This window comes from Eschrichtius robustus, chromosome 12 (genome assembly GCF_028021215.1).
Source record: "Eschrichtius robustus isolate mEscRob2 chromosome 12, mEscRob2.pri, whole genome shotgun sequence".
NCBI lineage: Eukaryota > Metazoa > Chordata > Mammalia > Artiodactyla > Eschrichtiidae > Eschrichtius > Eschrichtius robustus.
In genome coordinates, this window is record NC_090835.1 from 19,658,828 (window position 1) to 19,683,760 (window position 24,933).

The following is a 24,933-nucleotide window of genomic DNA, read 5'->3' on the forward strand; positions in this document are numbered from 1 at the left end:
AGCACAAGTTACTGATGTTTCACAGGGTTTATGACCTAGAGAGGATCAGAATAAGAGCTTTTGAGTTGTTTTCCAAAAAACAGTTTTCCCTCCCTTTGTTCCCTGATATTCTGTTGACACAATAGTGCCTAAGATTCAAGAGTTCTCAAATCCTGTTTATATTTTTTAACTATATTCTTGGTAGTTTTATATATGACATTAACTGTAAGCTAAAAAGCACCTAGAAATTAGTTCCTCTGCTAGGGTAAAATGTGTACCTGACACATAATAAGTAGTTAGTAGTGATAGTTGTTGTTATTATTATTATTAAAGAAAATATGGAGAGTATCTTATCCATGTTTCTCTTTGTTTAGGTGAAGTGTGGAGTCTCAGAGAGGTGAGGGGATGTGGCCACAATCACACTGTTAGCTCATGACAATGTCATTGACAGACCCCCGTGTCCTATCTAATACTCCTACACCGTCTCAGGGTTAAACAGAGCACTTGAGCCCACTTTGGACTAGAAAAGATCTGCCTACCTGTTGATGGACCTGTTGGGAGAGTCCCAATTTGGAATTGTTTTCGAAACGACCTGAGCTTTCAAAGAGTGGGAAGTGGACGCTGAGGGTTGTGGGCCTTAAGGTCCTGCTTCAGATTCTGTCCCTGAGTCCGTACACATTTCCTCTCTTCCCAGCCTCCCTCTTCCATCCCCTGTCCCCTGCCAAGAACTGGCCTCATCACTTTTCTCTAGGAAAGAAGACCAAATCTTTGATTTTTCTATGGTCTCTTTTCAAGGCAGAGGTGTCTGTGTGTGTGTGTGTGTGTGTGTGTGTGTGTGTGTAATCGGTGACTATTAGGGAAAGAAAAGCCATAGAGAGCTATAGGGCCCCAGAAAGGGTTTTCGATGTCGCAATTTCTATGCCACACAGTGTGGAAGGCAATTATCTTTGGAGGGGATTCCGCAGCCCTGCGCGGGCTTCCCTGGTGTAAGATTTATTGTCAGCTGGATTGCGTGTTCGTTATAAGAGCATTTACTCGGCATCTAAAGCGCTGTCAAGAGTGCTACTTCCTGAATGCTTCTGAGGCTGCAACTGCTAAGCTTCATTTTCCCGTCTTGGAGATATATTTTTGAAATGGGATGCAGGGATTTGTAAGGCCCCGTGCTTCCCATTGACGCTGACAGGAGCTGCCTCGTTCAACCCTTGCTTGCTGCCGCGGAAATTCACCAGCTGATGCCCAGAGCCCTCCTCCCTGCCCGCCTGGCTCGCACGCCAGGGCACCTGTCGTGGGGAGTGAGCCTGGCAGCGCGTCCCGTTGTTTGGGGGGGGACTCATGCCAGCTCATCAATCTCGGAGTTAACTGTTGTCTTACTTAAACAAAGGATAGACGAAAGCTCTTCTTTCCCTTTTTTTTTTTTTTTTTTATCCCTTTTCCTTTTATATGGATCTTATGAATGCCTGAGGAAAACTTGAGCCGCGAGCCAGCTAAATATACTGTATCATGAAACCTTAGGGACCACTGAAATGGGAACAGTGGCCCTTTACTGCTAAGAAGGTGTTTTATTGAAAGTGCACCGACATACCTCTCCCCGGAGAGAGAGCAAAGGAGAAGGCAAGATGCCCGGCAGTAATACAGGTTGTTCTCTTAGGTGAGCTAAGATAGAGTTTGGCACTCCTGTGCTCTGAGCCAGCCGGCAGTAGAGTAGACGGATGTGCATTTTTACATTAAAAGTGCCATATTTCACCCTCGTCATCCCCTCCCACCCCTACCCCCCGTTTTTTTAAAGTGTCTTAATTTATATATTCCAGTTAATAGTTCATTACATGGCCTTTCTCTCTCCAGCTTTTGAAAGTTATCTTTGGAATAAGTTGAGATAGTCGAAATGTCCTAGTCCTGGCAGGCTTACCAGCAGAGGGCAGGCGTAAAGAAGGTTTTGACATGAGGGTGTGTCAGCCTAGGGTCACAGGAGGGTGGCGTGGGCCGGGAGGGAGACTGGTGAGCATTGTTCGGAGGGCAGGATGGAACTCTGCCTCTTCGCAGGCCTGCTGCGCGCCTCGGGTCACCCGAAAAACTGACTTTCCTGCCTAAAGGTGGCCAGTGCCTTAAAATGATACTCAGCGATTTCTACATAATTAAACATTTTAAAAAAATATTCAAATGTCATCTCATCACCCAAGAGCCATTTTTTCTTTTCCCCTTCAGTGACCCAGTTCTGCTTGTGCCTAAAATCGAGAGTTTGCACATGGGTGTGTCGTCAGCACTATCACTCTTGGGGGGTGGGGGGGGAATAAGGCCTCGTGCTTCATGGTGATAGTGATTCTTTCTTGCTGATACCTGAAGGAAAGAGCTCTTTGGGAAATGACCTCCTGCCCTAAAACGTGTCCCTTTTTGAGGCTTTTGTGCACCTCGGTGTAATCTGTTCTAACCTTATGGTAGAAGCAGTCCAGTAATACATTGTACATTATATTAAAACAAGAGATTATAGTTTGAGCATAAATGAGAGAGAGTAATTTGTTACTGTCAATCAGATGCAGAGTTTGGAATGGATGTTGCCATTTTTCTTTCCCAGACGTGATTTTGTTTACCGGTGACATTCTATGAATATCTTTACATTTTTCGAGTGAGGGACTTTTTTTTTTTTTTTTTTTTGGAGAGGGTGGTAAATGTTTTCCATAGCTTCTGTACCCATGATATTCGTAAGTCACCTGAATGTTGACATGTCACAGTGTGTATCTAGAAAATTAACCAGGAGCAATCGCATTATAAAATGTTGCATCAAATGAAGGTGCTGATGACAGTTTGGAGGGTGTCACGGGGAGAAATGTAAACTCCTGCGCAAGAGTGAGAACTTGCAGTCTTTTCCCTTGGCTGAGCGGGAGCAAAAGAAAAGCAACATAATTGCCTTCATTGTCCACAGACATCACAGCGACATAAACAATAGCAATCTGGAGCTAACTGCCTTAGCTCCCTGTAGATGGATGATGTATTAATTTATATTTTTAAGTAAAAGCCGCACTTAAATCAAGAAGGAACGGCAGGTCCTTGGAGACAAGTGCCCAAATGTCCGGAATCGGGCATGTCGGTTGCAGTTCAGTCTCTCTAATTGGCTGCTGGTTGGCGGTCTTTGGAGACATGAGAAATAACTAAAGCAGGGCTCCTTCTGGAGAGACTCGCTTCCCCGGGCAGGTCATCAAGCCCACTTCTGGGGTGAGGGGCCTAAATTCTGTAGTCCTGCTCTGTCAGCGTGTTCTCCTCTAGCAACAGGGTCAGTTGGTTGAATCTCTTTAAGTTCTGTCGTTTCAGAATATGTTCTGGGTACTCCACGAAACGAATGGTTAAAAAGAAAGGAAATAAGTGTTCAAGCAAGGGCTGTTTGGAAGAAGATGGGGAATTGAATTAAGATTTTGGCCCCTTGAAATTCCCTGGCGGTCCAGCGGTCAGGACTGCACACTTCCACCGCGGGGGGCACGCGTCCGATCCCTGGTCGGGGAACTAAGATCCTGAATGCCGCACGGCACGGCCAAAAAAGAAAAAAAGAAGAAGATTTTGGTCCTCATGAGCAAGTTGATTTTTTTCAACCCATCAAACTCTTCATCCCTTGGTAGAGATAACTGACTTTATCTGGGGAGGTGTCTCGCTCTCAGTGTTGCTTAGAAATATGTGAGCCAGTGCCCATTTACATGTCCTTTTTTCTGGTGATTGCCAAGCAGCTCCGGCTGGAGCCGAGGACCACGTGGGCCCAGCACCGTGGCTGGTGTCTCCTCCTCGGCCGTGCCATCCATCAAAGTGTGGGAATAACGTCCCGACAAGACGCTCCTTCTGACTCTGTGTTGAATACATCTTACCGACATTCTCAGCTCTGAATGGGCAGTAAAACCTTTCACTTTCTTCTGCGTTCAAGGCTAGGGCTCAGCAGAACCAAATAAAATACATGATTTGAGTCCCAGGTGTGTTATTTGGTGGTTAGAGTTTGGTGTGGGATCATAGTAATCTGTTCTTAAGTACACAGCCAGCTGCACAATGGACTCATTTAGCAACTGACAGGCTTCTTAATATGTGGTGTTTGAACAAGGGCTGTATCTGTTGTGGGTGTTAGGATGTGGGCATCAAAAATATTTTTCAGTACGGTATTTAGCATTTCCTTCACTCTTCCTTAAACATGAGCTCTCCCCCTCCCCCCAGGTATTCATTTTATATTATCATGGCCTCTCTTTTTCTGGAGCTATTCAGTGTCTTGTTTCCCCTTGTGGCCCGTGGAGCTGGGTGTGTCTGATTCTTAGACAGGGAAAAGGAAAAAAAATCACTTTGCCTTTCTGAACTTAAGCTTCCTCCTCTGTAAAATGGGGATTGCAATTTCTGTTCACATTGTGACAACTAAATGAACCCCTGTGGCTAAGTAACCCATTCTAAAGCCTGCCCCTCAATCCAGATTTTTCTAAAGCTCCCGCAATCCAAATGTCCAAATGCTGCTGCTTTTATTTTTATTTTATTTATTTTTTTGCCTTTCTGACCCAGCCTTTCCAAAATGACCTGGCACTCATAGAACAAATGTCATTAACTAAGTCTTCTAAATCACTGCACCTTTTAACATTTATATGGTATTCCAGCCATTGAAAGTTCCAGTTCTTACTGAATCCCAGGCACAGGGCAGGTAGACAGGACCACATGGAAAGGGATCTTTTTTTTTTTTTTTTTTATTTAAGTTTTTTGTTTTTTAAATATTTATTTATTTGGCTGCGTCAGGTCTTAGTCGAGGCACGTGGGATCTTCGTCGCGGCATGCGAACCCTTATGCGAACTCTTAGTTGCGGCATGTAGGATCTAGTTCCCTGGCCAGGGATTGAGCCTGGGCCCCCTGCGTTGGGAGCGTTAACCAAAATGGCCTGGGCATATAAAACTTATCCAGGTTTATCTCTGATGGTACATTTCCTTGCCTAGAAGTAGTCTCTGAGTCACCGTGTCATGTTTGGAGAGAGGGTGGGAAGGGCTCCAGGTGGCCTCTGCTTTTGCTAAGCTACTTTGTCACCTCCCCCCTTATCCAAACCGTCAGTCCTCGAAACACCACCTCCCCAAGGGGCCTTCCCAGACCTCTCCTGATCCACTCATCTCCCCCTGCTCTGTGGTCTCATGGTGCTTAATGCCACCACCATGCAATTTAGTACTTGTGTAACCACCGCATTGCATCACTCTCTATAATTATTTTGTGTGAGGCTGGACTCCACAGCTGGGTCACAAGCTTCTGTAATGTTTGTTGTTTGCTTGTTTGTTTGTTGTTTGTTTGGATGCTCCCGGAGACAATTAGTTTACAAACGCAGACCTGCAAAGGAGGTAGGCCAACTTGTAAAAGCATGCTTGAGTTTTATGGATGCCTCTGAAAGAATTTGTCTTTAAAAAAAAAAAAAAAAATTGCTTCTTTAAAGGGCACCCTGATGTTGTTCACAGACGTTAAATCTCTAATGAATTTTAATACCTTTGAAAAAAAGCGCATGTGGATTTTGAAATGAACATTTCTCCTCTCTCACTGTGCCTTGGTTGGAGAGAACTTCCTATATTTTTATTTCCTGTCTTTGGGGCCCTGCCAGCCCCTACGGAAGGAGGGCCTTGTCTCTTTAAGAGTCAGAACTCTACTGATGCATGGTACACTGGCAGATTTAAGGCCCCTCTCCCCAAAAAAGAATGCCCTTGGTTCTCTGTTGAATATTCATGAGAGGGTGGGGTCACATTTTTGTGACCTGAAAAACTTCCATTAATAAATTTGTTATCTGACACAAAAACACTTTAGGGTGGAGCTCGATCAGTGCTGCACCCATTTAACATCGGATCATAAGTTGACAGTCAACTGGCGCTTTTGTCTCTTTTGCTGGCAGATTAATGGGGGAATTGCCTGCTCCTGAGCTGACCTGATTGAAATTCAGGCATTTGCTTGATCGGAAATAGTATCAATATGCTTTCTGGTTTGTAGTAACCTGCATTAACACCTCAAATGGAAAAATATTTTCAAGTAAAACTGAAATTACTGGAGTAGGATTTGTGGCCTTTTTTTTTTTTAATTGAGGGAAAATACGTAATCATTAATGTCACGACTACTTTTCCTCGAGTATTTTTGAGAAAAATAATTAAAAAGTTAGAGTTTTGTATGTTTGTTTTGTAAGTATAGGCCAAAAAGTTTTTCCCTAAATTGAACAAGGGTAAATTAGAGAGGTGATTCTAGAGCTGCCGAAAATGACTAAATTAACCTGGCACCGAAATCGGGCCAGTTGAGCCCACCAAGTTTAGCATATTGGTGACTTTTTTTTTTTTTTTCTCACACTGTACTCAGCTTTAAACAGCTTTAAAGAGCAGTGACTAATAGAGGTCATCTTCAAGTGCTCATTGAGAGTAGCCTGTGTTGATGTTGTAGTATAAATAAGAACGGAATTTAGAGAATTATTCCTTAGCGAAAGAGTGGCAGATGCTTGCTTCAGCAGCTGCCGTTCTAGAGGGCAAGGAGCTTGGTTCAGCAACGAGGTACGTTGGTTATTTATTTCAACCCCCGTGTCGGGTTCGTTTTCCTCTGTGCGCACAAGCACACTCTGGCGAACCCGGCTCTTGGAAAAGAAAAGGGGGGAAATAAAAGAGGCCAAGGCTGGGTTAAACCAGGGACGTGAAGCGAAAGTTCTCCCGCAAAGGCCGTTTTCGAGGAAGTTCTCCTGCGCTGCCTTTGAGCCCCGCATCCCCTTCCGATTCTAAACAGTTGCTCCGAGCAGTCGGGGTGTGCGCCGGACGCGCCGGTTCCCCTGCGTTGCCGCTCGGGTTGCTCTGAAAGGCCGGGACAACTCTTTGTCAGTTTCCAAGAGGAAACAAACACCGCCACCCCACCAAAAATCCCCGACCCGGCAGCCCCGGCCGGAGGGAGAGATGCGCGCCGCGCCCGGCTTCCCAGACGTCAGCCGGAGGCGGGTCAAAGGGTTAACAGCAATTAAGCGGAGTTGCTCCCGAAACAAAAGCCGGGTTTCAGCCGAGCGTGATTTCACCTGCCGCGCGGAGGGGGGCCGGGGGGCGCGGGCGCGGGGCGCGGGCCGCGGAGCCCATTGTGTGGGGCGCGGCGCGGCGCGGGGTGTTTAGAGGCGGGTTGTGATTGGTGGAGCAGGGCGGGGCGGGTGGGCGCGGCGCGGCGCGTCTTGTCAGCCCGCGAGCCGGAGCGCCCCTGCGCCGCGCGTGCAGTCCGCCTGCACGCCGAGGCCGCCGGACCCCACGCCCGGCCCGCGCGGGCGCCCTGAGCCGGCTCCGCGCGCCTGGCGGCTACATGGAGAGTGTCAGGTTGGTCCCTGTGATTGATCTTTGCCGTTCTGCTCTCCTTCCCCGGGCTCCGCGGTGCCAGCTTCCTGGGGCCTCGCTGGGGAAGGCAGGAGCGCCCGAGGGTTTCTAAGTTGAGTCTTTTGGAAAAAAAAATAATAATAATAACCATCGCTGTTTACCAACTTGGGTGGGAGTTGCGCTCTGGAAGTGGAGGCGGGGGGAGGGAGTGGAGGGGTGGGAAGAAGCAGCTCCAGGCCTGTGGGTCCTGGAAGAGAGAGATTTCCACCACCACCCCCCCCCCCCCGTTTCTCTCTTGCTCTCCCTTTTTTAAAATGTTTATGGGTGGGGTGTAGTTGAGAGTTGAAGGAAGTCCTGCTTGTGTTTTGCTCTCGCGCTCTCGCTCGCTCTCTCTCTTTTTTTTTTTTTTTCGTTTGCGACTGGTTTTCTGCCGTTCTGGCCTTCAGGCAGCCACTTTGGTAAAGCCCTCGCCATCACTCCATTCGGGGGACGTATCTGGGGTGTGATTTATGTCACTTTCAGAGCGTGTGACATATACAAGGAGCCTTCCATCTCAGTGTAACCCGTGTGGATGTTTCTTTGCTTCTGATAGTTTGTTTCTATATCTGTCTAGGCTATTTTCAGCTTAGCTGTTCAAATTCAAGGAGTTCACACACAGTCAAGGGGGGAGGGGGACGAATAAAGCCGCACACAGAAAAGGGCAGGCTGGCGGAGGGACACTCAGGCAGGTTTGGACGGCTCAGCCTCTGTTACATTACTTTGCTGGTTAATTAAGTAGTGAGTGGGCTTTGGGTTAGGACGCGCAGGAGACTGAGGGATTGTCAGGGGGTGCTCCCATCCGAACCGGCTTTGAATGTAGCTACCTCAACTGTCAGAACTGCCTGAAAGACGGTCAGTGGAAACGAGACTTTCTTGGTTCCCCCCGCCCAAGTGTCGTGATGGGAAGGAGGGGACCTTTAGGAAGTGGGTGGTAAAGTTTTAGAGCAAAGTACATATAGACTCTTTTCCTCTTTGGGTTTAACTCCTTCAGGGCCTGCCGGTTCGGAGTAAAATATCTAATAATTTTATACTCTTGTCCACACAGACCAAATGTTCTAATCAAGCCAATTTAAAAATGCAAATCACCTAATTTCCATAGATTCCAACGTTCTGAAAGTGACACGTTTGGGGGAAAAATTAAGCCTAATAACAGGAAATGTGAATCATACTATCAGTGACTAATCTGCTTAAGAAAAAAATAAGTTACATTTATTTTATTAGGAAGTCAGTGTTAAAGAAGCCATTTTTTTTTTTAACTTCAAATCGAGTGAAGTTTTTATTTTAGAGGCAGCCTTTTTTTTTTTCCATTTGTTTGTAATAGATTTTCCAAGAGGAATGCTCAGTCAAAGCTGGTTTATGTGGTAAAGTGTTCAAGCTAGCATGTCATTGTCAAAAACCTCAAACATGATCACATTAAGATTCTAGTTTAGGATCTGTTGCTGTTACTGTTGTTTAAAAGAATACAAAGCTTTCTCGAATGTTAAGACTCCTCACTAAGTAAACCGAACGAAGACTGAAGCACATTCTCCTAATTGATGCCCTTCGCTTACATGGAAAAAAGGTCTACTTCTATTTTACGTGATTCTTTGTAGCTGCCTGACACATTTCAGTGGAAAGTGTGTAAAAATGAAACCAAAATACAGACTGCCTACCCAGAGACACTGGCTGACTTACTCTAGGATGTGATAGAGCTGAACTGAAAACGGATTGGGCTGACACTTGGTAATCAAAGTTGATTTATTGTTCATTAGTACTGCATTAGCCCTTTCAGGCAAGACAGTTATTTGTGTAGTGGCCTGTCAAGAGCCAGACTGTGAGCACCTGTCATTTCTAAGGCATGAGATAAGCAACCAGATATTAAGATGATGCAAATAAAAATATGTTGGACTAGGTAAAGGGCCACATGATCATAAATTTTTTCTTTAAAAGAAAAAAGAGCATGGGTCACTACCAATCTGTTGGAAGAAATCTATTAACTATATATATATATATATATATATATATATATATATATATATATATATATTTACCCTAGGGACTACTTATAGAATGAAAGTAATGGCCTTTATGCTCTCTTATTTGCTCCCGGAACTTTCTTTTCTACCCATATGTGCAGCTCATTTGATAAAAAGTTGGTCAGTTAAGGAAATGAGGAGCCTAACATGTCAATTCTTTAATCTGAGTAATTCAAGAAAGGTAGGCTTCCCACTTGTGTGTTTAAATAAACATATTTCATTAAATGAAACTCTCCTAAGCATGGGCTGATTATATGAAGATGTGATGACATCATAGCTAAGCTATGCTAATGTCGGATAATAATGTCAAGGGCATTTTCTGCAATGTGTTTCACTCTCGATTTTTTTCTTCCCTCCCTGGAAGGGAATGATCTCATGACATACAATAGAAAACAACCTAAGTGTCAAAAGAAAACAAAATTAGTGAACTTTTGTCTGCAGCCATAGAAACGCGGATTAACTCATATTTTTCCAGAGGACGGAATGGAAACATCCTGCAAGAGGCTATATAGTGTATTGTCTTCTCTGAAGTTTCATTTGACAGGGATTTCAGAGGCTGTGATCTTAATTAAATCTCAACTAGCTGAAGTAATGCATCTAAAGGCATGCAGTGTTGCGTAACCTTGCTCAGTTGGTAAACCATAAATCATCGGAAAGCTTATGATAGGAGTGGTTGGCCTGAATTTTGTTTGTTTGTTTGTTTACAGTCAAGTGTACTGTAAAAACAAAACCCTCACCATCACTGCCTTGTATTTGCATGTTGTCAGGAGCTGTCACTTGAAAGATAAACTCTTTCATGACGCTGACCAGTTCTGCAAACTTTTCAGCCAACCTCCACACAATTGCAAGATACAGTGAAATTAAAATCCAGATTAATTAAAAGCAATGAAATTTCAGATTTATCTCAGCTGAGTAAGGTGGCAGAAGTGTGTTGGTGCTACAGGGTTTTACTGAGGCAATCAGGAGACGGTAGTGTGACGAGCTTCTTAGCTTGAACTAAAATGTGAATAAAATTTGAATTGGCCAAAAAAAGGAGATTGAAGAAATTTATTTTACTCTGTGGCTTAGTTGTAGATGAACACCACTAAGGGGAAACTTAAAACTGTCCTCTTAGGAGTTTGGCAAATACAATCGTCCGAGTCCACTGCAGGTAGTTCTTTGTGATTTATTAGCGAGGGATAAGGCAGCAACAGTTAACCAGAGAAGGTTGGAGTAAATAAATTACATAGTGTCTGGTGTGTGTGTTATGTGTTAAAATGCGTATGAATTTGATGACAAGGAGTTACAGTCATTTCATAGCTATTAACTAGTCCAGATCTTACGAATTCTACTAGTGCTTGTAAATACTAGGTTATTTACTTTCAGTGTCTTTTAAACAGATGTTTTTTTTACTGCTGCATTTTTTGGTTCATATGTATGCTCTAGTAGAAGCAGCCATCTACACATAAAAATTGAGAAAGCTATCGTGTGATATATTGATTTTATGTATCTTTGTACGTAAGATTTCATACAAGACTAGGAGTTATGTTGCTGATAAGCTGTAGCTCTCCGGGGGCAGAGAAAGAATGCAGCTTCGTGTATACCTGCATGGCTGGGTTTGGGGACAGACATGAATTTGGTTTGGTTTGATGAAAGATTTCTATTCTTGGCAATAGCATGATATTTCTGGACATTGGTTTGAGTCATTTCAAAGTGTGCAGTACTTTTTTTTTTTTCCCCTCCTCAAAAATGGCATTCTACATTCAGTTTTATTTACTCTTTTTTAAAAAGAGAAAACTCAGCTACCTCTTAGCTAAACAGTCCTCTACAGATGGTGGGAACTTGAACTATCTGGAAAGACCTGAACTGGGCCTCTACTTGAGGACTGTAGGAATAATCTCTGAGTCTTTCTTCCTACCTGACAGCTATTTGAAGAGAAATTAATTTAGAATGAGAGAAATAAATATTGAATACATGCACTGTGCCTCCTTTTCAAATCCGGTTGAAAGCAACTAATCAATGAAGTTGCTGGCTAAGTGTGAGGGTGCGCTTTTTTTGGGATACCTTGGTATCATGTTTTAATTTTTAAGCTTTATCTGGCCCTTAAATCTGAAACATCATTGTTCAAATAACTGAGAACAAGGTAAATCAACAACATCAAAAAGGTCGGCTTCTGTGATTTCTCAAGGGCTTGTTATTTTGTACTTCCCAATTCTATTTGATGTCTTGACAAAACAAGATGACACAGGGGAGAATACATTAAATTTTGATTTTTTTCATCTAACCTGTTACTGTTGTGGCAGCTTAATTTCTTTTACTTTGTCCTGAAGATGGCTTTTTGTACAATTACTCTAATTGTCACACCACTTCATGAGGGTGGGTCTTCATGGCTTTCCCATTTGACTTGATTTTACTAGGCATTTTTGAACATGTTTTGGCCTTTATCACGTAGGGAGCTTTGGGTTGGGCTTTGTCTTCATTAGAAATAAATCAGTGAATGGTGAGATTGTCAAAGAAGCAACTGATGCTTTCCCATTAGAATCTAATTTGCACCCCTTAGCTTAACTGTGATGGATAAGGTAAAGGTGTTGGAAATAGGCAGGAGAAACTACATAATTTGAGAAACAGAAGTTGTAATTCTGAAAAAAAGGGGAAGGAAAGGGTGATTGCACCCTCAGTCAGGCCTTAAAAACGTTGGAATGATCTAATTTTGGTCTACCTGCGTGTTTAAATCCAACTAAAATCCCCCCTGTATCTCAGTAAACAGTAAAATATATATGTATATATATTAATTATATGTATATGATATATATTTTTTCGTAGTTAAGCACCCTATGATATTTTCTATGCTGGTTGAAGCATGAAGAGCTATCCATTTAATTCTTAGTCTTAGAAAAATGTTTGATGGGCAAAAGATCAAGATATAACTTTTCTTCATTTAACAGTATCCATTGATCTACAACTGTATCTCCAAGTTGTCTTTCCTTATTCTAATCATCTATGTGTGTCAAATAGGATGGATACAGTTGCCTTCCCTTTCACTAGTTTTGAATAATGCTTCAATGTAAGGGAGCTTATGTAGCCAAGGCCCCTTCCTTTTCTCTTCAAGAGCTAAAGATCTGTGGGTAGAATCTATTCTTAGGTACCTTCTTGGAATAATTCTCCCCTCCTCTTCTTTACGGTACTTAAAAGACGATTTTTGTTGTTGTTGTTAATATAAACTGTCATAGCAGATTTGATCCACGTGCACTAAGTTTTTTCCATCTCTCCTCCAAGAGAAAGAGACTGAGGAAGGAAGAGGGGGCATTTTTCTAGATGATAATAATAATAATAATAATAATAGTTGCTAGGTTGAAAAGATCAGGGCTTATTGGATGATTACTTTCACGTGTAGCTTCCATTGTTTCCTGTATTTAACAGTCACTAATGGGAGAAGTGATTTAATTTATGTAAACTTTACATTTTTATGCAAATGAAGCTGATATTAGAGCTAAAACAGTTACGCTGGCACTTAGTGGAGTAACCTTGTGTGAGTGGGGAAATGAGAGAGGAGAGCAGTGGAGGTCCCACGAATGCCTGTGCTGTAAACAAATATGAATTTATGCCACTTTTTACAATTTAGAGACAAAAGAAGAGCTCAGAGAGCATTGCCAGGATTGCTTATTAGGCTTGATAACCTGAAATACCTCCTGATTGGCAGGCAAGTCTTGGCCATACAATTCTTCCTGAAGGAAGGATAGCCTTTCTTGATAGAATGTAATAAACAAAATGATAAAAAATGAAATGCTAATTGCATTTTAAAGAGGTCTTTTTTTTTCCCTAAAATTTTAATAGGTGGTTGTATTGTTACTGAGAGAACAGTTATGCTAATGACTGACTACTTAGATGATTTTGCATTAATATAATAACCGTTACCTGCCTTAATGCTTTGTACAGTATTGTGGCAAAATAGCGAAGCCTAAAAGAGTTATACAAAAAAGAGAATTCTGTAATGAAACAGAATTATACTTTCCACATGAATAGCATGCTTTTTTTTTATTTTTTGAAGACTGAAATATTATGTCAGAAATGTATTTTCTTTCCTGTGTGATACAGCTATTTTACATGGTATCTGTGGCTTTTTGGGTTTTTGTGTGTCTGTGTGTGTGTTTCTTCTTCTTTCTAAACACCATGGGGAACAGATAGAAGCTTCCTAACTTTTTTGTTTGCCGATATATCAGTTGTATCCACTGGGTTATTAATTATGAAAACTGTTGTCTTTCGTGGGGGGGGGCCTTGCTGTTTATTTTCTTTTACACAGGCTTGCTTCTACATGATCATATCAAATTTGACATAGGTGTGTGTGTGTGTGTAGCCATTTTCTTTGGTTTTGTTTTGATGTTCTGGAGCACTCTAATTTAATTTATTTTGCTCTTATTTGATGAACCAAGTGACACTGCCTAACCTGGTCGGTCATCATTCAAACACAGCCCAAGGTCTAGAAGGGACTTAAGTTTCTTGGGACATCCACGAGGTGAATAACCAGAGATGAAAACTAGTTTCTAAATTCTTAATCCAGAGAAGTGGAAATACAGCAGTATTTAAAATGTTTTTTTCTTCTCATTTGCATTATTTGTACACATAGCAATTGTGAGAAATGCTGAGGTCCAGAAATCTATGTGTATTTATACCTGGCAGCATTTCCTTGGAGTTAACGTGAGTGTAAACTAAAGAGAAAGAAAAAGAAAGGATAACATGTTATTTTCAGTATTTATATTGTGTCATCTCCCCTCCCACCCAATTCCTCCAATTGTCTCCTAGATTAGACATAAGTATTGTTTCTATGGGTGTTTTTATTTGTTTGTTTGCTTTTTAGATTTTTTTCTTCCCCTTCCCCTCACCTGCCTCTCCCTGTTGAGGATGGAGGAGAAAAATAAGCCATATTATTTTAATACTCTTCTAGCGTTCAGATGATATAAAGCCATTTGGAAGTAAAAGAAAACTGTATCAGGCAGAATTTACACAGCAGTGGATGGGCCTTTAACAGCACTTATTGGTGCAGAGGACGTTTCCCCAGTGGCCGGTAGGAAGGTAGCAGCAGGCCCACACCAGCAGCCGTGTCCCGATGGCCCCAGCACAGCTGTCTGGCTGCCATGTTCGCAGGTTTGTGTGCACCTGGGGTGGGCCACACCCGATTGGTATCAGTCAGCAGTGTATTAACCAATTTTTTTTTTTTTAATTCATGACTTCCTCTTGAAACTCAACTAAAGAGTGTTAACTGTGTGTGTGTGTGTGTGTGTGTGTGTGTGTGTGTGTGTGTTTAAATTCAGTTTTGTATGCTAGCATTCTTTAAATGTCTGCCAGAAGTTTAATTTGAATTTCTGATCCCTGAAGGCAGCTAGACAGAATCATTCCCGTTCTTCATAAATTGCCTTCTATGATTCATTGTTAACTCATAAAACATACTCATTTCTATATACTCAAACAGTTAAGGTAGTTACAATATCGGGGATACAGGGTTTGTTTTTTTTTTTTTTTTTTTGCATTATATTTAAATTGTCGTTTGAGGAAGAAATCGAGCATTAGCTTGAACTCCTAGTTAAGGCATGAGCCCCGTACCACACAAAACCTCAGAAATTAATGTTTTTATCTCAAGGAGGGTAAAGTAGGTACATGGAATTGGGGGGGGGGTAGTTTAGTTTTGAGTGAATACTCTGAAAGAGGGGCTCATAAATATTAGAGTGCTGTAGTTAAAAACTCACATGACTGTTTTAAATACTATTGATTTAAACCACTGGCTAGATTTTATGAATCAAAGTGTAATTTCGAAGCCTTGGCCATATTTCTCAATGCTGAAGCACTCTCTCTTGTGTGCCTTTAGCTGCTTTCCAGACATTCAACACAGGATCAAATGATAGTAGTTACAGTGATCAATAGGTTAAGACCAGTACAATCACTCTTGCCGCTAATGACCTCAGTAGTAATGGGCAATAAAGTGTGGGCTATAATAGCCTCTCGCTGGTACTGCATGCCCTTTGATTCCCAGTATTAGTAGGGACTAGCTACATGAAAAAGTTAGACGTCGAGCGCCAAGGCAGTGGATATGTAGGCTATAATTCTTAACTATTTAAAGCCTCACACTGTGCTCAGATTTTTTTTTTTTTTTTTTTTTTTTTTTCCTTTTTCTACCCCACAATGGTTTCTGGTTCATTTGGCTATGTTTGTGAAAGCTTTCCTTAACTGATTTTCATGACACGTTGGAGGAGAAACTTTGGGAAAATCTCAGTTTTATTATGTTTGTAAATGAAGCTCGAGCCCACTTTGGAAGCTCAGAGCTAACTTGTGTGAAAATGTGGTTTCAGATAGTAAAAGCAAAGTTAAGGCCATCAGGATCTAATAGCCCACTTCTGATTATTCAGAGACCGGTCACCAGGCTGGAGGATTACTCAGGCTTCTCGCCCCTTTCCCTCCTTTGGCTGTGCCTGCTGCTGCTTTAAGCATTTGATTACTTGTCACCACCTCCGTCGAGATGCCCAAAGGGAAAAAGGAGAGGAGACTCAAGTTCATTTTACTGTTCTGTAACATGATGACAAAAATTGAATAAATAACTTTGGGAAAAGGAGATTTAAACTGTTGACTGTATGTGAGGGTTTAAAAATTATCTGTGTATGTAAGTCATTGTTTTAAACTTTTTAGATCTGTTTTATTGAAGCATAATTTACCTACATAAAATGCATTTGTTTTAAGTATACAGTTGGAAGAATTTTGGCAATTGTATCCACCTTCTGTGACCACCACCCCAACCAAGATAGATGGCATTTCCATCACCCCCAAAAGTTCTCTGGTGCCCTTCTCTTGCATAGGCTCTCCATAGTCCTTTTAAACATTATGAGCAAGAGATTGTTTCTATGATGGTTTCTGTTGTAACACTGTTAATTTTGCGTTCATCACCAGCTTAGATCTTAACACCACCCTGTTCCTGTCTGTTTTCCTGTTCATCACCATCAGAAATTTGGCTCAAGAATATTTATATTGTACATCATCCAAGAAATGCAGGGGAAAAAAGAAACCTTAAACATGGTTCTTTTGTTTGCTTAATCAAACCTCCCTGTATGATGATGCAGCTCTCAAGGAAAAGTAAACTTCTATTGTGATACGTTGGCTTTCGCAGCTCAGAAGATAGAGATTGGCACCCAATACAGATTGAAAAATTCAAAAAGTTTCTGCTGTATGAAGACAGAGTCAACTACTTGGAATGAATTTCTAGGTGGTTAGATGTTTTGATAATGTCTTCTTGGTGTTTGTCCTAGATTAAATGCAAGTTCACTGTTCTAATCATTGGTGATATTTCGTGCTGCGAAGTATCTTTTTAAAAGGATAATTTATCCACTCATATACATCTGTCCCTGTTTGCATATAAAAATATTCAGACATGCCCATCTGTTTAAAATTACAGTGTATCCACATCTATGCTTAAAAGGCCCCTGCAATAGGAAGAATTCATTGATGACCTTCCAGACTTGGGTTAATGAAAATTTTCAAATGTTCCAGCTAGTGTTTTCCAAACAATGTGAAACTTGTGCATAAACATCCCCCCACACAAAACATGCCCACAACAACGGTGGAAGCTGTTCACTGTACGTGAATCTGACCTTCAGGAACCTTTGTTAGTTCATCAAAATTAGTGATGCTGAGAAATCGGGACATCAGTGCATAATGACTGTGAAATTAGGAATGAGAGCTCACTATGCAAATGACAGGACAAATCATGTGAAAAAGTCAAGATAAACTGCATATTAAGACATTATGTTACATAAAATTAATACTGCATTTCTCCCTTTTGCTTACTGCTCCCCTGAAAAATTTTTAAATTCTTTTATCTTCTAATCAGCTATTGTCTGCTGGATTTTTTTTTTTTAAGTGGCACACAGGCAAAGTGCAAAACATGTTATTACCTTTTATTGTAATACATGAGATGACAGCAGATCCTTTTTAACAAAGTATATCCTTTACTGCTTCTAGCTTCTTGCTGTCACATGTTTGATTAGAAACCAAAGAAAAGTAAGGTGGTTAAATATTACTGTTAGAAGACATACAGGTTTTGTCTTTTCTTTCATTGTTTTTTTTTTTTTTTCCCCTTTCCTTATCTTTTTATTCGGTGGTGGGGGGGGGGGTTAATTTTTCATGAAATAGTCTTCTTGTATTACGGGGCCTGACAAAATGGTTCTCGTGTAGTCTGCAAATTAAACACAAGTGCAGTGATTATTTTGAATAGCTAAATTACATTCTAGAAAGCTTGCAGAATTCATAGCATTGTCATTAGGTATCCGCTTGAATACAATTTGTGTAACCTTGGCCAAGACAGCCTGTCATTTTAATGTCACTGTTTTATCTGAACAAGACATCATCCTTTCAGATACAGTGTGCAGGTTCCTTGCAGAGATGCCCGTGCAGAAACGTGTTAACAGTTGCAAATATGAAATGCTATCAAGTTCATCACTGTAGCTGTTTGTCACTGAAATGTCATGGAAAGCGGCTTTTAATGGTATCGCACATAATATGGAAGAATTGAGACATCTGTGTGCTGGGTGAATAAGGAAGGCTAAAAGGCATCAGAGGAAGGGTCTGTGTTGAAGTTCGGAAGGTGTATTCAAGGTTCAGCTGTCCACAAGACTCAGCGTTCATTGACTGTTCTTAAAGTCACGGTCCACAGAGGAAGGGGATCATATTAGCTCCAGCCGGGAAAATACTGGTTCCTGTTTGCCTTCTTCCCTAAAACAAAATTCACGTTGGCATTAACATGCTACATCTCACTATGACCAAAGACTCATTCTTATTAAGAAACTGAGATCATACTAACCTAACTCCAGATAGCATTTATGAAGCCTTTACTCCTTGTTCGTTTACCAGACTATCGGGAACACTTGTCAGCGGCTACAGGGTTTTCTTTTATTTTTCTTTATTTAAAATCAATGTGCCTGATAGATTAAATAGGGTTTGTGGCTGCATCCCCTCTGGATAGATGCCCTGCACATGGGAAATTGGTCAGTCCTGGAAGCAGGCTGATGCCGGTCAGTCCCTGAACCCGGAAGGCTGAGTGCTGCGGGCGTGCAATTTCCTGGCTTCCTATTTATCCTTCGTTAACGTTCTAGGTTCCCGTGTCAGTGGCTATGATGACACCTCAAGTTATCACTCCCCAGCAAATGCAGCAGATCCTCCAGCAACAAGTGCTGAGCCCTCAGCAGCTCCAGGTTCTCCTCCAGCAGCAGCAGGCCCTCATGCTTCAGCAGGTAATGGTCCTTCCTCCTCCCCCAGCCTCCCATGGCCCCCGGGGCCCGTCCCTCCACTCAGGATTCCCCTCACCTGAGCAGCTCCTTTGCCCGTCGAAGCGTAAGCAGAGCAGGGAGGGTGGGGCAGGACGCAACATCGGTCCCTGGGTGATCAGTTGCATTTGCATCCCTGAAAGAGAGGGACCCTGCCAAAGCCACGAGGGTTTGGGCCTGGAGAGTACCCAATGGACTGAGATTAAGGCTGTAATTGGACTTGGTAGAAATAAGATCTTTCAGGCTTAGGGGGCTTTGCGCTCTTTTATTTGGAAAGCCAGAGGCTTCTAAATGGTGTGAATCAAAGCAAAATAGGGAGCACATCAGGAGCAGGTTTAAATGTGACAGCTCTTGAAGTCCCCATTTCAACTCAGAAGCTTACAGAATTTTTCTTTTAAACATCAAGAGACGTCTTGGAGTTGGTTAATTGTCAGGTGTAGAGTTGATTTTACCTCTTTCGTGTTTGCCGATGCTGAAGTGAACTTCCGGCTGCCGTTGTGCCACTGGGGCCTCATCGTCGGACTTGACGGACACCTGAACCAAATAGGGGAGACTCAGGACCATAGGAATGGGAGCTGCTGGGGTGAGGCCGTGGGGACAGGACGCAGAGGAAGCTACCCACGCAGCTGACGTAGACAGTGAGCACGGGTCCCCAGCACCGCCCAAGCCTATCACTTAGCAAGCACGTACGCGATTGGCAGTAGAGATGCACCAGACTCCCTCCGCAAGGGCGCTCTGGCTTTGTTGTACAAGCAAAGGTCATCCCTTGCCTTCTTTTAATTAGTTTGTGTAGAAAATGGTATGTTTTTCATCAGTTCATTTTGGAGATTACTTTTCAAACAATAATGCCAAGAAGAGTCAGCGTGCGCTGAAATTTATTGTCGGGTTTCAAACTAAAGGTCAGGCCGTTACAGATAAAAGGGTGCTATTTTTCAAATCACAGCTTGTATGTGGCACCGAAAGGGGCAGTGGCTTGGCGCTACTCTCTGTTACTTACCGTCCTCTCTTTCCTTTGTAGCAGCAGCTTCAAGAGTTTTATAAAAAACAACAGGAACAGTTGCAGCTTCAACTTTTACAACAACATGCTGGAAAACAGCCTAAAGAGGTACCGACAATACATATTTTACTTTCAATCCGCAGACCCCAGAGGACTATCTCGTGGCTATTAAACTGTCATTCATCTTTTAAATGATTGCACAACTGAGCTGACTCTATCGGCTCTCAGCCTTCAGGCCGAGAGATATTGTCCTGTTTTCTTTCAGATTTTTCTGGGTTCCATTTGCCGGCTGCCACATATTTTATAACACCACCCCAGGTGTACCTCATGTGGGCACCGGCAAGAGGGATCGTGGCAGAAACTTGAGGGCTGCTTTTGCAAACTGGTACCACTGAGGTCCAGGATCTACCTGGGAGAGGTGAGGTGCACTCAGTAAAATTACACTTGGGCGCACACTTGGTTTCCCCCCACCTCCCAGCTCAGAGAGCTTGAGCATGTGGTGATGGCCTTTGCCTTTGGAAGAAGACTCTCTTACCCCGAAAGTTAGAGCAAGATTCAGAACAGCCCGATCTCTGTTGAACTTCTTCCTGCAAGTTGCACGGATCGTTAACTGCTTAAAGGCAGGCTTGGATTGTTTGTGTTTTCCCGAGAAGAACTCGTGTATCGCAATAGCTTCTATATACACAGTACTTTGTTAAGTGCCCGTAGTGATCACATGTGCCCACCACCCAGTTAGGTGACAGTGTTCACTCCATAAAAGGGAAGGCCTTCCCAGGGAGGGTTTCTGTCCCACCTTCTATGCAGTTCCACGTGGCTGAGGCTCGGTCAGATGGGGGAGTATCTCCGGGCATGTGTGCATTATCGTGACATCTTTCTGCCCATTCCAAAGTTATCCGATGTAACTTATCTCCTCGTGTTTTCACGGTGGACTGAAATTCTTTCCATTTGAGTGTTCTCCTTGGAATGACAATTCAGAGTTTGATAAACAGCTCCGAATCCCGCTGAACAGCTTCTTTGCTGACCCAGAGGAGGCAGCCACTTGCTTTAGTTTACAGGGAGTCCCTCCAGGTGACCCTCCCCATCCCTGCCCCTCGCAGGAGCCCGGATGCTGAGCTCAGGTGCCGGGAAGCGCTCGTCTTACATGCTGGGAATGAGCCAGCCGTTCTCACTTTGCCGGCTCCTCCCTCTGCACAAATTGGGTACATTTTCCGTGCCCTGCCAAGTTTTCATCCTGGAGTCCTGTTTAGCAGCCTGGATGGAAACCCCTGCAGAGTAGGGGCAGTTTGGGGGTGAAGGGGAGGAGGCGTTTTAATGAAACTGCTGACACAACCTTAAGTACGGTAGCGCGCTACCGGGTGCTGCTATAATAAAAAAGGGAACAGATTAAAAAGTGTCTAAAATGTAAATCTAAAGGACTAACAGTAATTAAAATGGAAATGGCACAGGGAGGGAAGGCATGTAATTGTGAGATATCACTGTGCAGAAGGCTCTCAGCTTTGTTTTGCTGGCTGTTTTTCTAATTCAGTAGGGCTTACTCATCAGTGGCAGTTCAATGCGCGTTAATGACTCTGGGATTGCAGGCATCACTCTGGACAAAGAAATGATTATTGTGCGGTCAAAAGAAGTTCAAAGACAAGAAGGGAATTTCAGTTTTTTCCTTAGAGATCCACATTCAAGAGCATATAAATTAAGCCAAATGTTAAAAACCACAGTCTGAAAGCTGACTTCAAAGTCACAACTCTCTAATTAATGAACTGCGAGCTTCAGTTTGGACAAGTTGTGGTTTGATGCGCCCATAAATCAACATGACAGGCCTGTTTCACAGTCTCAGACAGTGCTCGTCACTGAGTCACATCAGATGTAAACACAGCAGAAAAAAGAAGGGATATGAAGGAGGTGCAATTGATCAACAGAATTGGTAAAAACCCACTTTTGAAGCACATTATGCATGATCACAGGAAATGGTTACAGCCTCAAGAGGTTTCCCCTTCTGCTGTTGCTTTTTTGAATCAGATTTCTAACAGCCTTCAAAAGGGAGAATAAGAATTATGGAGTTTCTCCCCTGTGGCTCGCAGGCAATAACCCCCTGTTGTTATTTTGTGCTTCTTTCTTTTCAAAGGCATCAAAATTTAGTTTTTTAAAGATCTTTAACTCTATATTTGAAGACAAACAAAAAAGGGCCGCACTGTCATTCTTATCAGTTACCAGGGATTGTGTTTTTCCTTTCTGTTGCCACTTCTTATTAACCTCTTATTTGGTCTGTTAGACATAGTTTGGAATGCACGTCTGCATGCTGGGAGAACATGAAAGTTCAGATGAGCTCAGAGGGCACATAAAGAAATATGAAGCCGAAAGTTACACAGCAGAAGGAAGGATAAAAGTTAACTCTCCCAAATTGCTGCTGTCAGAAAGGGGGCATCTCGGGCGCACAAAGACGATGGTGGTGTCAGAATTTGGGAAGGGAGTTTCGGGGAGAAAGGGGAATACCTTGTATCTGAACCAGGGGAAGGTGGTTACACTGTAGTAGCATTTGGCATCTCCAGGGCGCTGCGTTTGTGGTGGTCACCCTTTGCCATCCATTTCGAAAGGCAAAGATGATGTTGCCTTCACATCCTGAAGGGTGGGTAGACCCAGACCCAGACATGCCCAGCGGGCATGTCTCCTTGGATTCTAGCGGTGTGTCCACAGTGCCACTGGATGTGGCCGAGACCTGTTGTAACAATGATGAGGAGAGCCCTATTTCCCTAAGGTAAGGGGGGAAGCCTCCTGAAATTACCGTGCCGGTGGTGGGCCTTTTGTGCTACCATGAAATAAAGTCACATGGTAGCAATTTCATGATGTGGATTGGTGGTTAGGATTTTAACAAGGTTTGAACTCGGATGTTGACAGATGGAACAAGTATATTAATTTACTGAATCCCCGGTCGTTAGTGGCTCATAATTTTGAATCATCAGCCCTCCCTCTCCCCCGCCCTATCCCCTCTTTTGATCACCTCTGCAGTAAGACAGTTGATCCTGGGCCAGAACAACGTCCTTTAGTCTCTTTTTTTTCCCTAAAGTTGCCTTGAGATGTTTCCTTGAGAAAGTCAGGCCCCACGTTGAGTTTAGACCTAAGACCTTCCTTGGGAGATGGGTGCTCTTTAGCCCCAGTACAGCTGGTATTTAGGTGACGGCTCACGACTATTTGACAGGACGGGTGTGGAAAAGAGAAAGCAGAATTGATTTTAAGTCGAGCCACAAAAAAAAAGATCCCATCCTGTGTGGGTGAGGTAGGCTAAGTTGATTGTTTTAAAAGGGCCGTTTGTCCTGGGCAGTTATGACAGTTTATGTTAGGCAGTAGGGAGGAGCCGAAGAAAGCAAAACAGACCTTTGACTGCAGCGCTAGGGAGGGGATTCGAAATGCAAGGTTTATCAGGGCATTTTAGCATTTTAACACCGACTGCTGACCTGTCCAGGGGACTGCACGGAGACCTTTTTTGTATGCATTCAATTGTGAGAAGTAAACAAACGGGCTCGTATCCTGTGTTTGGTAACTGGGTGGGGAGCACAGTTTGGCAACCAGTGTTGCTTTTAAATTCTTTCTTTGGACAATGGGCCTTGTATACTTTTGTATCCTGACTTCTCAAACGCGGACAGCTCTCATGAGCTTTTCCTAGGGATGGCCACAGAGACAACAGAACAGCCATCAGTCATTTTATATAAATACACAACTTCTAAACATTTCATTTACAGTAAGATGGGAAACACTCTCCCCAAACTCCAGCACCCTCCCTGCCCCATGATCTTCTCCTTCAACAAGAGCTAATTCCTTGATCTTTTATTGTATCAGTGTTATTTTTCTTCTCTTCCTTCCCTCACCCCTTTTTCTAAACGTCGTGAATTAATATCTGTTGAAGAAGTGAAAAAATCATTTTGACATGAGTATAACTATCATTGGCTCTTACATTAATGTGATAACTTGGGAAGGGGTGAAAACAATTGGGTCATTTTATGCATGCTGTTCTTCAAATGAAAACACTGGCTTTTCATTTAAATTTATTTAAATTTTTGTTGGTAGTGGTATAGAATTTGTTTTTTGGAGTGAAACTCAATTAACTTTCTCAGTGGCATGGTAGTAAGTCTGAAATTGGTTGCTAATATGAGAATGATGGTTTTTACTGTAAAATAAACTACATGGAGACCAAAAGGAAACCACCATTTTTCTCCTCCTTTGAACTTTACATCAGAAAGTCTTGATATATATACCATCTTATGGATGTATCAGATCAAGGTCATGTGTTAGGTTAAGTGAATGCAGTTGTTTGTAAAGTGTAGTTAGGAGAAGCTCTGTGAAAGAGTTGTATTGTCCTCTTGGTTGTGAACGTCTCTGATGTTTTGAATAATACTCAGAATTAGGAAAACGTATCTTGTTCTTTTCGTAAAGAACCTTTTTCTTTCTTTCTTTTTTTTTTTTTTTTCCTGGCTCCAGAACTCCCTTCCCAAAGAAGGGTTAATTTTCCTTTCATAATTGTTAGCCGTAATGTGGCTAAGACCTCCACCTCGATTTGATTCCTAGCAGATTAAGGATATTAGATAATTTCCTTCTATTTATTGTAATAGTGCACTGTATTATCTTTCTATCACTCAGATAATTACTGAGGAAATCTACATTAATTTTTTTGGCTGGAGCAAGACCTGCTAAACACAGGAATGATGTATTGATGTTTTACACAACAAAAGTTTTCCTCCTGTCATTATCCAATCAACAGAAAGATATTTATCATTTCGCAAAGCCCCTTCTTTGCAAGAACAAAGCGGGCGGGGAAGCAGGACCAGCAGGCAGACCTCGGGGTTTCTGAAACTCAAGCCAAGCGAAGGCATCTGAAGCTTAAAGTGTCCTTCATGTTAAACACTCACAGCCGAGCACGATGTTGTTTGCTAAATTATGAATGTGTGTAATTAAAATCTAGTGGCTGTTTCTATGAAAGATTTACAATGTTATTTCATCGTTTGTCATGGCTAATTAACAATATTAGATGAAGTTTTTCTTCTTCAAAGGTCTGATTTTTTCTCATTTATTTATGTCAGAAGTGATAAACAGAGTAGTTAAAAGCTTCTCCCCGCGCAGGCGGGATGGAGGCAACTTGTCCCTCCACACCTCAGAGGTTCAGGGTTCAAATCCCTCCAGACCTGGAGTGGTCTATAGCCTGCCTGCTGCTCCTGTGTCTACTTAAAAATTTCAGAGTCTAGGAGTCTACATCTTGGCGAGAAGAACTCAGGCCTTTCAAACCGTAGGCAAAAGCTGCCTCGATTGTCAAATTATTTTCCTACGGGAGCCGGCCGCAGAAA

The 24,933-nt window shown here is 42.5% G+C and overlaps 1 protein-coding gene across 10 annotated transcripts in view; it reads left to right on the plus strand.

The window, feature by feature from the left end:
- FOXP1 (forkhead box P1) overlaps positions 1–24,933 on the plus strand; it is a 586,136-nt gene that overhangs the window by 473,307 nt on the left and 87,896 nt on the right. For 7 of the 10 annotated variants that reach the window (XM_068557265.1, XM_068557270.1, XM_068557267.1 and 4 more), the window contains 2 exons: positions 18,439–18,576; positions 19,628–19,714. In XM_068557265.1, the coding sequence (XP_068413366.1) occupies positions 18,439–18,576; positions 19,628–19,714 (225 nt within the window). Of the gene's footprint in view, positions 1–7,180; positions 7,278–18,438; positions 18,577–19,627; positions 19,715–24,933 lie in introns of those variants that run through there. The other 3 variants (XM_068557271.1, XM_068557274.1, XM_068557272.1) reach the window with 2 other exon arrangements.